The 17,167-nt window shown below is 41.5% G+C and overlaps 1 protein-coding gene across 4 annotated transcripts in view; it reads right to left on the bottom strand.

Annotated features, from left to right (window-relative positions):
• The window catches only part of LIPA (lipase A, lysosomal acid type), a 45,902-nt gene that overhangs the window by 14,271 nt on the left and 14,464 nt on the right, over positions 1-17,167 (bottom strand). For all 4 annotated transcript variants that reach the window (XM_012454737.2, XM_064374122.1, XM_064374123.1 and 1 more), the window contains exons 4-8: positions 8,580-8,778; positions 7,285-7,394; positions 5,719-5,855; positions 2,745-2,891; positions 1,585-1,656 (exon numbers count right to left, since the gene is read on the bottom strand). In XM_012454737.2, the coding sequence (XP_012310160.1) occupies positions 1,585-1,656; positions 2,745-2,891; positions 5,719-5,855; positions 7,285-7,394; positions 8,580-8,778 (665 nt within the window). The remainder of the gene's footprint in view (positions 1-1,584; positions 1,657-2,744; positions 2,892-5,718; positions 5,856-7,284; positions 7,395-8,579; positions 8,779-17,167) is intronic.

Raw genomic sequence — 17,167 nt, 5'->3', positions numbered from 1 at the left:
GGGACCTTTTAGGGTGATGATACATTCACTGTCTTGATTATGGTGATGGTTTCACAGGTGTATACAAACACTGAAATATATCAAATTGTGCACTTTATTGTATGTCACTTATACCTCAATAAAAATTTAAAAATAATAATAAAAGTGGCAAGGCACAGTGGCTCACTCCTGTGATCCAGCACTTTGGGAAGCTGAGGTGGGCAGATCATGAGGTCAGGAGTTCAAGATCAACCTGGCCAAGACGGTGAAACTCCACCTCTACTAAAAATACAAAAATTAGCTGTGCGTGGTGGTGGGTGCCTATAATCCCAGCTATTCGGGAAGCTGAGGCAGAGAATTGCTTGAACTCGGGAGGCAGAAGTTTCAGTAAGCCGAGATCACGCCACTGCACTGCACTCCAGCCTGAGTGACAGAGCAAGACTCAGTCTCAAAAATAAATTAATAATAATAATAAAAGTACAGATTCTCTAGTCCAAATGATTGGGACACAGGAGTCTTTGTTTTTATAAGCCTGGATGGTAGCCAATCCAAGAGTTCCACTATAATCCCAACTGCTATTACCTTTTTAAAGCAATGTTTCATTGAAGGGTGTACTTTCTAAAGCAATTCAGTGATTCTTATGCGAGCAGTGACTGCCAGCTGTTTGGAAATTACTATTCAAGACACTTACAGTATCTTGGTTTAGGGCTTAAATGGTGAGTTGTTTCATATTTAAAATGAACTTAGTTAAAAAAGAAATTGCACAAAATTATGTCCTGAGGTGGAAAGAAGTTCCTGTCATATTGTCAGGTGAAAAAAGAAAAGCAAGCTGTAAAACGGTAAGCAGGAGAAAAATCCATCTATCTCTACATCTACTATTGCTATCCATGTCTTTAACAGCATCTATTTGAAAGGAGGTATAGAATAGAATGTAGAGACATTCAATATCTATAGATATGCATTTCCTCTCCATCTAGGGTTATAGAATGATTTTATTTTCACTATAGGAGATTTTTTTTCTAGATGTAGTTTCTAAATTTTCTAGAATGAACTTGCCTTATTTACATGATAAAATAATCAAAACTGTATTTCAATAGTCAGGGGCCCCCAATCACATCTATGACTGGTTTAGCTACAGTTTATCCACTGCTGTTCCAAGCATATTGTGTTCAGAGCTCATGCTGAAACAGTGGTTTCTATCTCCAAAACCACTTTAAAATCACTCTTTATGAAGCAACACAGAAATAAAATAAATCTAGGACTCAGTGAAAAACAGATGGAGGGGAGGAAACAGGAGGAGGAAAAGAAAGGGGGAGAGAAGGAAAATGAGAGAATACATAAACCTGAGACTTGAAGAAGGGAGAGGAGGGAAAAGAAAGAGGTCAACCCAGTAGCTGTCTGTGAACCCACGCATAACACAGTGTGTCCCACCAAGGGTATCAAAAGCAACACAAGCGTGATGACAAAAACCCAAGACTCTGGGGAAGAAAACCAGATCAGATTTGTAAGCAGATGGTCTTTCTATCTGGGAAGGGTTTACATGCCCAGACCTTTCTGATGTTGATTTTACATGAGCCCAGCTGCACTCCTGGCATGCATGCCTACCTGGCTCCAGTGTAACATGTTTTGCACAGAAGTTCCAGCAGGAGAATGGGTTGTATACACATCCACTCTAGACTGCAAAATAAATACATTGAAATGAAGAAAACAGCATTAAGGTGGCATTGATAATAAACATTGTGTTTTGCCCTTCAAATCACTAAAATCTAGAGCCACAATCTCAAGTTTATGAGATCAAAGGTAGAAGAAAATTATTTGACTAAAAATCTGTCCTATAAAAATACATACAACCACACTCAGAGTACATGTGAAGGAGGTGCAACAATATGGTAAGCATGGGACTGTGTGGGTGTTGTTTACAGGGCATGTTCATTTTCTTCTTCATGCTTTCCTGAATTTCCCAAATTTCATATAACAATTATCAGGCAAAAGAAAAATGGCACTTAAATTCCTTAGGGCCTTTATTCTAGGATTTTAACACCTGTTTTCAAAATGCTACATGACAAACTAACAAATATATTTAGAAACATCAGCATAGTATTGGCCAAGGGTTTACATTTTATAAAATAAAATGGGTTTAAATTTTACAAAATTTTTTAAACATACACAGACACAAGTGTGTGTGTGTGCAAGTATACACACATGTGTATGTAAATGACCATTCCAAATTTAAATACTTAGAGTAATTTTTTAAATTTGTGTATTTTAGATTCAGGAGATACATGTGCAGGCTTGTTACCAGGGTAGATTGCATGATGCTGAGATGTGGGCTTCTAATGATCCCATCACCATAGTACTCAATATTGGCTATGGTACTCAACAGGAAGTTTTCCAGCCCTTGTCCCTCTCCCTCCTTCCTTTTGGAGTCCCCAGTGTCTATTGTTCCCATCTTTACCACTTACTGTAATTTCTAAAAGAAACAAATCACTAGAATGAATATAAATATTACAACTTAAATTGTGACAGATCTCCTCATTCAATAGTCTCCATCTGGATACAACACAGGAAGGTGACGGCCTCCAGCCTCAGGATAGCAGCAGGTGGTACTGTATTCCTGGCATTAGCCAAAGTTCATTCTCGTGCCTCTCAAAGCAAAGACTCTTTAGAGTTTTGATCAGGTCAGTCCTGCCTCTCCCACATCATTCAACACAAATAAGCATATTTACAGATAAAAGAAAATCAAATCTTACTATAAACAGGCATACCATATTTAAATTTCTCTCATTAAATCCACACAGAAGAAAAAAGAGATTTCCACAGAGCTCCTTCAGTATGACATGAGTGCAAACGTGGGTACCCAGCCACTTCAAAAATGCACTCTGGGGAAGAAATTCTTTGTCTCCAAATAAGTCCTACAAAATAAAAAGAAACCCAAGAACATCTCAGCATTTCATTCTGGTGCACAGGTCGCCATGACTCACCTCAGAAGCAGAGACAAGCACCCAGTGTCTCCACAAACAGTCTCAGGAGAGACTGGCAGCCAGTGGACATTCAAACCAGGATGCTTTTGCAAAAGTTTACTAAGGCAAAAATCACACACTACAGAGGTGTATTTAAATTCTCCAAATGAAGAGAAGGAGGCATAAAATAAAATAAGTTTACAGCAGACTTCTACAATGGGAAAGGGCCTTAATGATCCCCCATCCCAGGGTCATCCCCAAGTAGTTTTCATCTGACTCTGATGGATCGGTGGTTACTTCTAAGAAACAGTCAAAGCTGTGATTGATCAGCAATGTCTGCCAGGGGTGTGTCCATCTAATTCAATACTACTGGCCAGTGAGCCAAATCCAGCCCACTCCTTGATTTTTGTTTTTAAATTTTTTTTATTGGCCAGGCATGGTGTCTCATGCCTGCAATCCCAGCACTTTGGGAGACCAAGGGAGAAGGACTCCCTGAGCCCAGGAGTTTGAGACCAGCCTGGGCAACATGGTAAGACCCTCACCTCATTAAGTTTAAAAACAAAAATGAACAAACAAAAAAACATTTTGATTGTGGTAGAACATACATAGTATAACATTTACCATTTTAATCATTTGAAACAAGGATCCTCAACTCCCAGACCGTGGACCAATTCTAGTCCATGGCCTGTTAGGAATCAGGCCACAGAGCAGGAGGTGAGCGGCTGGCAAGTGAGCCTTACCACCTGAGCTCTACCTCCTGTCAAATCAGCAGTGGCATTAGATTCTCATCGGAGCACGAACCCTACAAACTGCACATGCGAAGGATCCAGGTTGCAAGCTCCTTATGAAAATCTAATGCCTGATGATCCTAGGTAGAACGGTTTCATCCCCAAACCATCCCCCACACCATCCATGGAAAAACTGTCTTCTATGAAACTGGTCCCTGGTGCCAGAATGGTTGGGGACTGCTGATTTAGAAGAGTTCAGTTTAGTGGTACTAAGTACACTCACACTGTTGTGCAACCATGGCCATCATCTTTAGAACTTTTCTATCTTCCTAAACTGAAACTCAGTACTCATTGAACAACAACTCCCCATTCCCCCTCCCCACAGCACTGCCTATTTTTATAAATAAAGTTTTATTGGAGCACTACTACACTCATCTCTACATATTGTTTCTGACTGCTTTCATGTTATAATGGCAGAGTGGTGTTTTTACAAGAAACCAATGGTCCACAAAGTCAAAAATATTTACTGACTGGCCCTTTCATTTACTGACTGAGAAGTTTGCCAACCCCTGGCCTACACTGTTCCTAATCAATGATCAGTGAACCTGTGTGCAAGTATTTGCAGTGCAATCTTTACACTCTAAAGGAAGATCTTCACATACTTGTGCAATGGAAAGAGGATAAAGATCTTCCTTATACTGAACCCAAACCTGCCCCCTTATAATTTACACTCTTGCTCATGTCTATCCTCTAGAGGGACAAACAGAAATAACCCAAATGCCTATAAAGACAGTTTTAGGAGTTGAATTGTATCTCCCTTAAAAAAATATAATGAACCCCTAACCCACAGTATCTCAGAATAGCCATATTTGGAGATAGGCTCCTTACAGAGGAATCAAGTTAAAATGAGGTCATTAGGGTGGGCCCTACTGCAATATGATTGCTGTCCCTACAGAAAGGGGAAATTTGGGCACAGAGACAGACATGCACACAGGGAGAATGGCATGTGAAGATGAAGGCAGAAATCAGGGTGTTGCTAACAAGCAAAACAATATATTTCTTTCAGTGCATCTGTGTGTATATAAATTCACATATAAGATCTTTAGGAAAAGACCCCAAAATGAGCGCTGTGTTTAATTCTGAGAAAAGTAGGAGAAGGCTTGATAGATCAAGCCTCAAGTTTATTTGTAATCTCTGAACTGTTCACAATGAAAATTCATGCTTCCATTACCCAAAGCATTAAAAATAAACTTAGTCAGAGGGGCTACATCTTATCTGCATGCTCTGGTCACTGGTGCAGTAAATCTCCTATTATGTGAAGTCAGGTTTTGAAATCAGAGTGTAGGCCATCTTTCCTGTTAAAGTCTTCTAAATGGCCCATGAGAGACATTATACCTGATTTCAAGTATATATTTCTATACAGGATTTCATATGTGTGTGTGTAAACATATATTTCATAAAAGACATATAATGCATGCATAATAGACCATCTGGCCTTAGCTGGCTTAAAACTCTTTTTCATGAAATCTATTTCCTCCTTGAACAGAGCTTGGGGTCTCGAAGCTTTAGGGCAGACCCCTAATGAAGCTACTGGCTGTGTTTTGGAGCCATTTTATAAAATATGGTAATGATGGTGTTGTTAGGTCTCCCTCCGTGTAGCTAGGGACGAGCTTTTGGGAAGAGCACATTTCCTGTTTCCCATCTCCTCCTACCTCCTCTGTGCATAGGCTCACCTAATGGGATAAAGGGCGACTCCACCAATGCTTAAACTATTTTCTCCCAGACCCCCCTTGCTGTCCCTATGAGGTGGGCAGAGCTGTACGGACAATGCTAACCATGAGTACACATGGCACCAGTGTACAGGGAATGACAGGCGTCCCCAGCCACCCCTGGGTCTGGAAGGAGGGGTAAATGGAAGAAGAAAAGCCCATTGCTCCACTGATATTAAAATGCAGGGGAGGAAGGCACAGCTTCTCCCTCCACTGGCCAGTTCTTCTGATCTGAGGAGGAAATCTGTAGGGAGAGGAGAGGGATGGGAGGGGTCCAAGTACCTTAATGAGAAGATCTGGAAAACGTCCTAATTTGGCCAGTGGGCTAGTACAGAAGTCCACGGAAGCCACAGGAGCCAGGGCAAAAAATATTTTAATCCTTTTGGCCAGCTCAGGGATCTGTGAAAATGCTATAAAACCTGTGAGAACAAAGAGAAGAAAGCAGGAATTCCATCTTCTGGGATTTCTTTTTCTCAGAAAAGACAAAGGCCATCACCCGCGCCATCCTCTCGCAGTGGCCTGAGACCACGCAAGCAACACCACCGGCAAGAGGCAAAACACTTGACACGGGGCCCTCTGAACTTCCGTGTGCCCTAACACTGAATTTGATTAAACTAGTAAATCAAGCATTTGTTAATGCTAGTTCCAAATCTCAACCTAGATAAGTGCTGAAAGAAATCCAGGCTGGGAGAACCAGAAAATCTTTCCAGTTCCATTTCCAATTTAAATCACAGACTGTATTTCCAAGAGCCTCACCCCTTCACCTTTATCCCACTCATGCCCCTTCCCCAAAGAACAATTCACAGACATCACGTTCAAATAAACCACCAATGATTTCAAAGGAACTCACAGTTAGAATCCCCTAGCTTTAAAATATTTTTTAACCCTTAATACGGTTTGGCTGTGTCCCCACCCAAATCTCATCTTTAATTGTAGTTCCCATAATTCCCATGTGTTGTGGGAGGGACCTGATGGAGGATAATTGAATCATGGAGGCAATTCTCCCTGTGCTGTTCTTGTGGTAGTGAATAAGTCTCACGAGATTTGATGGTTTTATAAGGGGAAACCCCTTTTCACTTGGCTCTCACTCTCTCTTGTCTGCCACCATGTAAGACATCCCTTGATCTTCCGCCATGATTGTGAGGCCTCCCTAGCTCACCATCCATTAAACTGTGAGTCCATTAAACCTCTTTTTCTTTATAAAGTGCCCAGTCTCATGTATGTCTTTATTAGCAGTGTGAAAACAGACTAATACAACCTTCTCTGACTTCTTGCTACCTGGCCCCAGAATGTCACTTTAGTAAGCAGTGGAGCAAAGGGCACAAGTAGAAACTCTTGCTTACTATAATTATGGGCAATTTTTATTTTATTTAACTTTGCTAAATTTTCAGTTTTTCTACAGTGAACACGCATTACTTAAATAATCAGCATAAGTTAAAACGCACATAACTTTTCAAAATTCTTTGTAAACCAAATGTAACTTGTACCTGTAGTTAGTTAAATTCCACTTAACTTCAGAAGGCAGTACATTTTTTTTTTGTTTTCTTTTAAAATGTCTCTGAATTTAGAAACTACTTGTTTTCTACCCTCTCACATCCCCATCTTGCTTTATCTAGGAAAACATATAATACATTGTGGCTTACATTAATTTCAATTTCAAGAAAACTATATACCATTAATTTTCAGAGAAGACCAAATGTTACCAAAATTCCTTATCCTATTCATTATTTCTGTTTGGCATTTTAAAATAAACTGTATTTGAACTAACATATTTTTATATTTCATTTTTAAGTACAAACTCTGTAATGAAGACTTTATATCAACTTCTGATCTTATTTACATACATACCTATGGTGGTGCCTTGAGAATGACCCACATAATACACTTGTTCTTGGCCAGTTTTATTCAGAATGAAGCTAATAGAAGCTGGTAGGTCATATTTTGCCATCTCATCATAACTGTAATCCAAGAAAAGAACTCTTTCATTGAAATAGTACATACAATAGAATAGCACACACATACTGAGTATGCAGTTTGATGAGTTATCACAAACTAAACACAGCCATGAAAACCAGCAATGAGTCCAGGAAACAACATCAGCAGGACCGCAGAAGCCCCCTTGGGCACTCTTACAATTGTGTCTCCCAAAGGTAACTATTGTCCTCATTTTGCATACCATAAATTAGTTTCACCCTTTTTTAAATATTTCTGTAAGTAGAATTATACGGTATGTATTCTTCTGTATCTGGTTTCATCCATTTTATGCTGCATATAATTGTAGGTTGTTCATTCTTATTCTACTATATAAATATACAACACTTTATCTACTCACTGCTGACATGCATTTGGGTAGTTTCCTGTTTTCCACCGTTACAAATAGTGTGACAATAAATCTATTATTGTATATGCTTTTTGGTAAAAGCTCTCATTCTTGTGTTTCAGGTCCTTAGAGTGGCCGCTGGTTTTACAAATGGGAAGCAAGCCCAGAGGCTGCTATTGTGCTGCTGACTTTGTCTAATACCTGAAACCAAAACATAGACCAAAATCCAGGTGTGCATGGGCATGTGCGTGTGCCTGTTGCCACTGTCAGGAGAAGAGCCAACACCTAGCAAGCTCCTACAATGTGCCAGGCTCTGTAGAGGCTCCTTCTCTGCATCCTCTCTTTTAAGCCCCCAGTGACCTTATGAGGTAGGTGTTTATTATGCCCCATTTTACAAATGAGGAAACCAAGACACAGGGGGCTTATGTAATATGTCCAATGTTGTACAGCAATTAATTGGTAGAGCCAGAAGTAAGAGAGAGGAAAGAATAATTTCTGGAAAGAAGAAAAGTGAACATCTGGAGTACATATTTATGGAGAAAGGAGGAAAGTTATGGAACCACATTTACCCAGCACCTCTCAGAAATGCCAAAATAACTTAAGAATTCCTAACTAAATCTAAATCTTAATGTAATCATTTACTTACAATTTACCTTACTGCTAGTCATTAAATACCTCGCAACATTTAAAAACTTTCAAAAGACACCAGCTTCCCCTCTCATACAACTTCAAAGTTACCCACCTATCTGCCTCTTCTGCTGGAATCTGTCTGCTTTAAGAGTACTAAGGAAATACAGCCATGCCATTATCAATTCAAATATACCTGAAAGCCCAGAATTCATCCTGAGAAACTGAGAGTGTCTTATGTTTCCGAGACCAGGTATTTCCTCTGCTGTTGCCCATCCACACATCAAAACCAGCATCAGCAAGAATGAAGCCCAGGCTGCTGTTGGCAAGGTTTGTGACCCAGTTACTAGAATCTGCCAGCAAGCCATGTTGCAGGAAGACAACTGGTTTGGGACCTGAAAAACATTCATTGTTTAGGAGGTAGAAGCACCAAGCTTCAAAACAAACATGATATCTTGCTAAATAGAATATTCATAAAAAAGCAAATAATGAACTAGAAGTAAATTAAAATCCTGAGGTAGCGATGTACTCCCACATGACATTAGTAAAGAACTTTTTTAAATAGCGCTGGCAAGGTAGCAGTGAAACTGGACCATGTTTTGCATGTCCAGTAACCAGACACACTTACTTAGCAGCATAGACAAAAATCAATATATTTTTAAGAACTTATAAGATGTTTTTACAATTTGCTTTGGTAATTGCATCTCTCACAGTAATTCCTAACAAAATAAAACAAAGGAAAGAAAAAGATCACACATGATGAGACACCACTGTACACGTATCAGAATGACCAATATCCAAAAATGCTGAAAACACCAATTGCTGATGAGGATGTGAAGGAAAAGGAACTTTCATTCATTGCCGGTAGAAATGCAAACTGGTAGCACCACACTGGAAAAGTTTGACAGTTTCTTACAACATTAAACAGACTTTTACCATATAATCCATATAAAATACCACATAATTCCTTGGTATTTTACCCAAAGGAGTTGAAAACTTAACGTTTACACAAAAACTTGCATACAGATGTCTATAGTAGCTTTACTCATAATTGCCAAAATTTAGAAACAACCAAGATGTTGTCCAATAAATGAATGGATGATCAAACTGTGCTACATCCGACGATGGATTGTTGTTCGGCCCTAAAAGGAAATGAGCTATCAAGCCACGAAAAGACATAAAGAAATCTTAAATGCATATTACTAAAATCTATAAAGGCTGCATTCTATATGACATGCTGGAAAAGGCAAAACTAGAGAAACAGTAAAAAAGATCCTGGTTGCCAGGGGTTAAGAGAGAGGAAGGGATTCATATAGCAAAGAGGATTTTTTAGGGCCGTGAGACTACTCAGTATGATATTAAAGTGGTAGATACATGTCATCATACATTTGTCCAAAACTATAGAATATGCAACATAAAGAGTGAACCGTAATGGCCGAGTATGGTGGTTCACACCTGTAATCCCAACACTTTGGGAGGCTGAGGTGGGTGGATCACTTGGGGTCAGTAGTTCGAGACTAGCCTGGCCAACATGGTGAAACCCTGTCTCTACTAAAAATACAAAAAAAAATAGCTGGGCATGGTGGCGTGCACCTGTAATCCCAGCTCTTCAGGAAGCTGAGGCGGGAGAATTGCTTGAACTCAGGAGGCAGAGGTTACAGTGAGCCAAGATTGCACCACTGCACTCCAGCCTGGGCGACAGAACGAAACTCCATCTTAAAAAAAAAAAAATGAGTGAGACTCCATCTTAAAAATAAAAAGTGAACCCTAATGTAAACTATGGCCTTGTGTCAATGTAGGTTCATCAGTTATAACAATTACAATTCCACTCTGGAGGACATTCATTACAGGGGAGTGTGGGGGCAGAGGGTATATGGGAAATCTCTGTACCTTCCACTCAATTTTGCTATGAACTTAAAACTTCTTTTAAAAAATAAAATTTAATACAAATGTTTAAAGCTAAATAAAAAAGTTATATAAATAAAAAGGCTCACACACACAAATTCATAAATATATGTGTCTGTGTCTGCCTGTGAGAATTTATTTTCTACTCCCTTGTACCTGAGACAGTGATACAGCAGAAAAAAAACAGGCCAGGTGCAGTGGCTCACACCTGTAATCCCAGCACTTTGGAAGGCCGATACAGATGGATCACTAGGTCAAGAGATAGAGACCATCCTGGCCAACATGGTGAAACCCCATCTACTAAAAATATAACAATTAGCTGGGCGTGGTGGTGCGTGCCTGTAATCCCAGCTACTTGGGAGGCTGAGGCAGGAGAATCACTTGAACCCAGGAGGCAGAGGTTGCAGTGAGCTGAGATTGCACCACTACACTACACCCTGGTGACAGAGAGAGACTCTGTCTCAAAAAAAGAAAAGAAAAGAAAAGCAGGAAAGGAAAGGGAAAGGAAAAGGAAAGGAGAAAAGAAAGAAGACAAAGACATGGGAGCCAAAGAAACCTGACCTCAAGCTGCTTCTCTAATGCTGAGACCTTTCGGTTATTCGTGAAACAAGCCTTTATTGAGTACCAACTATGTGCCAGGCATTCTTCTCAGCACTGAGAACAAAGCAGAGAACAAAGACAAGAGGGAAAAAAAAGTACCGCCATGGAGCTGACATTATACTGACCATGAGTTTCATTTTATTCACTTATGTGATTGATTGATTGATTGATTGGTTGATTGAGAGAGATAGGGTCTTGGTCTGTCATCAGGCTGGAGTGCAGTGGCATGATCTTGGGCCTCCTGGGCTCAAGTGATCCTTCCACCTCAGCCTCCTGAGTAGTTTGCGATTAGAGGCATGCGCCACCACAGCCAGCTAATTTTTGTGGGTTTTGTGGAGAGGATGTTTCACAATGTTGCCAGGCTGTTCTCAGACTCCTGGGCTCAAGTGATCCTCCCACTCAGGGCCCTGAGGAGCTGGGATTACAGGTGTGTACCACAACATCCAGCCAATTTAAAAAAGAAAAAAAATTTCATAGAGATAAGTTCTTACTGTGTTGCCCAAGATGGTCTCAAACTCCTGGCCTCAAGTGATTCTCTTGCCTCAGGCTCTTAAAGTGCAGGGATTACAGCAGTGACCCATCATGTCTGGCTGCTGTGATTTTCTAATCACAAAATAGAAATGCCAGGGCCATGTAAATGAACTTCTAGACAAGGGGAGAAAATAGAAAGCAAATAGGACAAGATTAGGGCTACTCTATGAGCTCATCTTTGCCTTCAAAGATTCATTTTCATGCGATATTAAGAAGACTGAATTTACTATGAAAAGTGTATGTGGAAGGCACTGTGGTAGATACCGTATCTTATGCACAGGCTTCTTCGCTTCAATGAAGATGATAATCCAGCTAGGAAAATACGAAAAAATGATCATTAAAAGTTCAAAATTATACACTTCAGTGTAAGTAATAATAATCACCAAAATTAATTCATCATTAAATTATAGTTGAAAAAAGTGTTTTGAATAATAGTTCCTCCAAAGTAGGGGTGCCTTGTTAGGCAACTGCAGGCAGCATCTCATCTCACGGTAACTATACAGTGCAGTGTGAATGGCGCCCAGGAGCTGTACGATGCAGTGGCTCTGCCCTACTGATGGTGCCTAACACTTTCTAGAAAGAAGGGCTTTCCTGCTCATGCCACAGCTCCTTAGGCATGCTGAGACCCTTTTCACGCATCTAAAGTGATTAGGGGGCTAGGCCATGAGGAAGTCAACTTGATTTTCAAAGGCCAGGAGCAGGATGCTCCCACAGTTCAGGTCATTTCCAACAAAAACAACTGCAATTGTCTTCCCTCTGGACGGAGAGTCAAAGTGAAACAAGAGGAAGGCTCCATAGGTGGCCTAATCCTTGGCACGTGTTCCAATCTGTGCCTCTGTAGCTAACAGTGGAAAACCTGAGGCTGCCTGTTCCACTTCTCAGGGAAGAGTGTCCAGAGAAAGGCAGGAATGGTTTGAAGCCAGAGAGGGCCCTGGGACAGGGATAACTGAGAGAGGAGGAGGACGGTGATGTGTGGCAGCCAGGCCAGAACAGAGGCTGGAAGGGAAGATGTTGGCCAGCTCATGGGAACAGGACTCGGCTCCCCACCTTCTCTCAATGGGGAATGTTTAAAGTTTCCCTGAAGTCTCTGTACTTCCCTCTCTAACCTCCAGGAGCTTTGAAGGGGAAATGTGGAAGTGGACAAGTCAAAGATATATCAGGAAAGTCTTTAAACATCCCCAACGAATAACTCCTGGATTCCCAAGGGCAATGAGGAGCTGCTGCAGTTTTCCTGGGAGGTAAGTGTAAAGCAAGGAATGCATGTGAACAATTGCATGTGGACAGCTGGAGCACATGCTACCCAGGAGACCATGTCTAAGGCAGCTGAGTGGCTTCTAAGAACACCTGTAAATACCCTCCTTCCACCCAGACCTAATTAACGCTTTTCTCAGGGAGTTACTTCATCCTTTGAAGGAGCCTTCTACAAAGTTCCCAGACCTTTACCTTACCTTCCATTGAAGGTTTTCCCAAAGCTCCTGCATTTGCCCCATATATTACATTTCTGTGGATTTGACCTTGCCCAAAACAATCATTACTGCAATATAGGTTATAAAGAGTTCATGTTTGACAGAAAAAGAAACAAAGAAAATAGCAGTTTAGCAACATTAAAATAAACTATTTACATGAAGGGGTTATCTGTGGATATTCATTACCCCTAACTCAATGCCACAAGCGGCTGGGCACAAAATGGGAGTGACAGCTCAGGGATAAAGAGAACACAGCGGCACACACGCATGTATGTGCACATGCACACAAACAGACCTGCTGGTGTAGACCCCAGAGTGACAGCAAAGCTGTCCAGTGGGATTGATGGGGAGAGTGTGGACAAAACTCAGGGATTTATTAAGACATCTGTAATACAGAAAGAACAAGTCAAAGCCACTATTTTTCTAATTGTTTTGCTTGTTTGTTTGTTAGGGTTCTTCCATCCCTCACTTCAAGCTGAATACAAAAGCTCAATGAACAACAGACATAAAAGATGCACCAGATGGGAAAGAGACAGTGAATCTATTCTTTGCAAGCTAAATGTTTTCAAATCTGGAAAATCTGGGCCAAGCACTGCAAAGGGTACTGCAGACCACACTGTTTTCTCATGGGAAATACTGACAGATGAGGAAAGGGGCTGATAAAGAAAGGCAAACACCTGACAAATGGCATGGCTTTACAGTAATGGAGGCCACTCAGCTGTGACCTCCACATTCAGCTGAAGAATTTTTAATGAAAACGTGCTGTATCTTAGGCAGTGCACTAGAAATTAAAATATCAAGAACTAATTTGAAAACATACATTACGTTTTGTGTAAACCTTTAGTGATGCCTACTGAGTAGCAGCCACTGTGCTACTAGGTTGTTGCAAAAGTCATTGCGGTTTTTGCAATGGCAGGCCAGGCACAGTGGCTCACACCTGTAATCCCAGCACTTTGGAAAGCCGAGGTGGGCAGATCAACTGAGGTCAAGAGTTTGAGACCAGCCTGACCAACATGATGAAACCCGTGTCTAATAAGAATACCAAAAACTATATATTATCCAGGCATGGTGGTGGGCACCTGTAATCCCAGCTACTTGGGAGGCTGAGGCAGGAGAACTGTTTGAACCCAAGAGGTGGAGGTTGTGGTGTACCGAGATTGCACCACTGCACCCCAGCCTGGGCAACAGAGCAGGACTCCATCCCCCCAACTCCAAAAACAAAAAGTAATGGCAAAAACCACAATTACTTTTGCACCAACCTAATAGATGCTGGGAATGCAAAGATGGGTAACCCACACTCCCTCCCACAGGGAGCTCCATCGTCTAGGGAGACAGACACACAATAACCAACCCAGCAAGAAGAAGGCTAGAACACCACTCAGGAAGATCCAGAAGAAGGAGAAAGTTACTCAGCCAGAGGGAGAAACATTTAACCTAGATCCTAAGTAAGAGACAGATGTTTCCACAAGGGGTTCTAGAGAAAGCACAGGAGCCAAATAAATAGAGAGCTGACACCGAACCCAGGCCTTGGCTGGGTGGGACCCCATGGTGCACATGAAGGGCTCCCTGCCTGATTCTGATGCGCAGCCAGGCTGGGAAACCACTAGGAAAGTCCAGTGCCTCGTCTGACTTGGGGACACAGGGCATAGGAAGGACTTCATGGAGTACACATCTTTCCAGGCTGGGCCAGTTTCCTTTCATCCCAGAACAAAAAAAGGCCCTTCTGGGGAGGGAGATGCAGAGGATATAACTTACTGAGCTTCTAGAGACAGCGGTTCCATTAGGCATGACGGATCCTCAACAAAGAAAATAGTATCGAATCCTGGGGTGGAAAACCTTTTAAAATGTCTGCTAAACTGCTTGCCCCTTCCCTCAGGCATTGGGCGAATACCAAAGGGTATGGAATAGACTGGGCACTGGAAGCAGGCCCAGCCAACTGTCTGCCAGCTTCTCTCACCTGCTCCCACCAGGGGGACGATAGTAAGGTACAGCGTGCTTCTTTCCCATCCCACCACCAAACAAGGATTTAAGGATTTACTGGCAAAAGATGTTTCTCTCTGGGAGGGTTAAACCTGTTGCCACTCACATCTTCCAGTGAACTATTTCAGATTTCACTTCACCTTGCTGAGAACAGCTGATTGAAATGATAGCTAGCTCTGACTGTATGCTTATATGCTCTAGGTACTGTACTGAAAATCCTTTGAAGTTGGCACTACTGCCATTTAACAGAACAGGGAATTGTGGCAGAGAAGTTCTGTAACTTGCCCAAGGCTGAACGAGAGCTAGGAAGTGGAGGAGTTGGAGTCTAACCAGGTGTGTCTGACACCACAGGCCATGCTTTTCACTGCTTTGCTAGGGAAGTAAGGTTAACAAGAGAGAAGTCTCTAGAACACACTGAGGCCTTCTAACTGAAGGCAGGAAGCTATTTTGAAAGGATGTGGACAAAGTGCTTGAAGAAAGTAATCTCTAGTAGATGGAGGGGATAGGGAATGAAAGGAGGGGCACTCACTCAGCCTCACCTGTTCAAGCAGCTCCTCCAGGGCCCAGCTTTCTCAATGCACTCAGGCACCCTGAAGTCCTGTTTGTCTGAGCAACAAACCAGCATGACAGGTCAAGGGCTGCCTTCCCCAGCTGTGCCCTACAGGTGGTTCTAGGAGGGCTGGAGATTAAGGGAAAAGACTAAAGGATCATTTCTTGGCCTGTAGATGGCAAGTAATTTCATCAAGGTCCTAATTTGGACAAATCGGGTGCCAGTTCATGATGCTGCCTTTCCAGTGTGGGTGGAAGCCAGGAGGGGATTACTCAGGCTCCGAAACTGAATGTGCTGAGCACACAGTCCCACAGGAGGAAGATGACCGAGTGGGTGGGGAAGTTCCTCCTGCCTCCCAAGGCACTGGCCTTCTCTGCCAGGATGCTGAGTCCAGATAGGACTTTGTCACATTTCAAAACACATGTGAGAAACCAGCTGAGGTCCAGGGCAGAACCAAAAGAGGGAACAAGGAGGAGGTCAGACACCAGGGTGATAGCATGAAGAAGACCTCAGTTCTTCCTGGCAACAAAACTTTGCAGGATTTGCTCAACTCTTTCCGAAGTATAGGTGTCCTTTTCTAAAATGAGGATGATCAAGTAGTTAATACGTAGTAAAGCTGAATAAATAACGGTCCCCGATAGTAACAATAATACATATATACAGTTGGCCCTTAAACAACACAGGTTTGACCTGCACAGATCCTCTTATACATGGATTTTTTTTCAATAAACATTGAAAAATTTGTTGGAGATTGGCAACAATTTGAGAAAAATAGACCAACTCTGTAGCCTAGAAATGATGAAAAGTTACTAAAAGGTTAGGTATGTCATGAATGCATAAAATATATTTAGATATTAGCCTAATTTTTATTCATTGCCATAAATATACACCAAGTATAAAAAGTTAAAATTTTCTTTCTTTTGTTTTTTGAGTCGGAGTCTCGCTTTGCCTCCCAGGCTGGAGCGCAGTGGTGTGATCTCAGCTCACTGCAACCTCCACCTCCCAGGTTCAAGCGATTCTCCTGCCTCAGCCTCCCAAGTAACTGGGATTACAGGAGCCTACCACCACATCCAGCTAATTTTTGTATTTTTAGTAGATACAGGGTTTCACCATCTTGGCCAGGCTGGTCTTGATCTCCTGACCTCATGATCCACCTGCCTCGGCCTCCCAAAGTGCTGGGATTATAGGCGTGAGCCACCACACCTGGCCAAAAAGAAAATTTTCAAAACTTAGACACACGCTTACAGACCACACATGGTGCCATTCACAGTTCAAAGAAATTTAAACAAATGTAAAGATGTGGTATTAAATCACAAATGCATAAAATCAACTACAGTATATAGTGTACTACTGTAACAATTTTGTAGCTGCCGCCTGTTGCTCTTACGGTGAGCTCAAGTATTGTGAATGTCTGCTTAAAATTCCCGTGACACTAATCATCTCCACATGAGCAGTTCATGTCTCCAGTAAATTGCATATTTCAGTACAAAGCGATCTTTTGCAGTGCCTATATGTTTTTCATCATGTTTAGTGCAATATCATACACCTTGAATAACACCATGGGTCCCATGCAAAGAACTAATAGTGATCTAGGAGTGCTCCCCAAAAGCAGAGAAAAGTCCAGACATTACAAGAAGTTGAATTGCTTGATATATGCCATACATTGAGATCTGCAGTTTCAATTGTCTTCAAGATAAATGACACATAGGACAACTGTTTTAAAAAAATAAAAAAAATTTTAAATTTCTTTTA

Source organism: Aotus nancymaae, unplaced genomic scaffold (genome assembly GCF_030222135.1).
Source record: "Aotus nancymaae isolate 86718 unplaced genomic scaffold, 86718_ANA_hifiasm-v0.15.2.pri h1tg000010l, whole genome shotgun sequence".
NCBI classification, from domain to species: Eukaryota; Metazoa; Chordata; class Mammalia; order Primates; family Aotidae; genus Aotus; species Aotus nancymaae.
The sequence above is the reverse complement of the archived record's forward strand: the minus strand, read 5'-3'. Positions and strand labels throughout refer to the sequence as shown.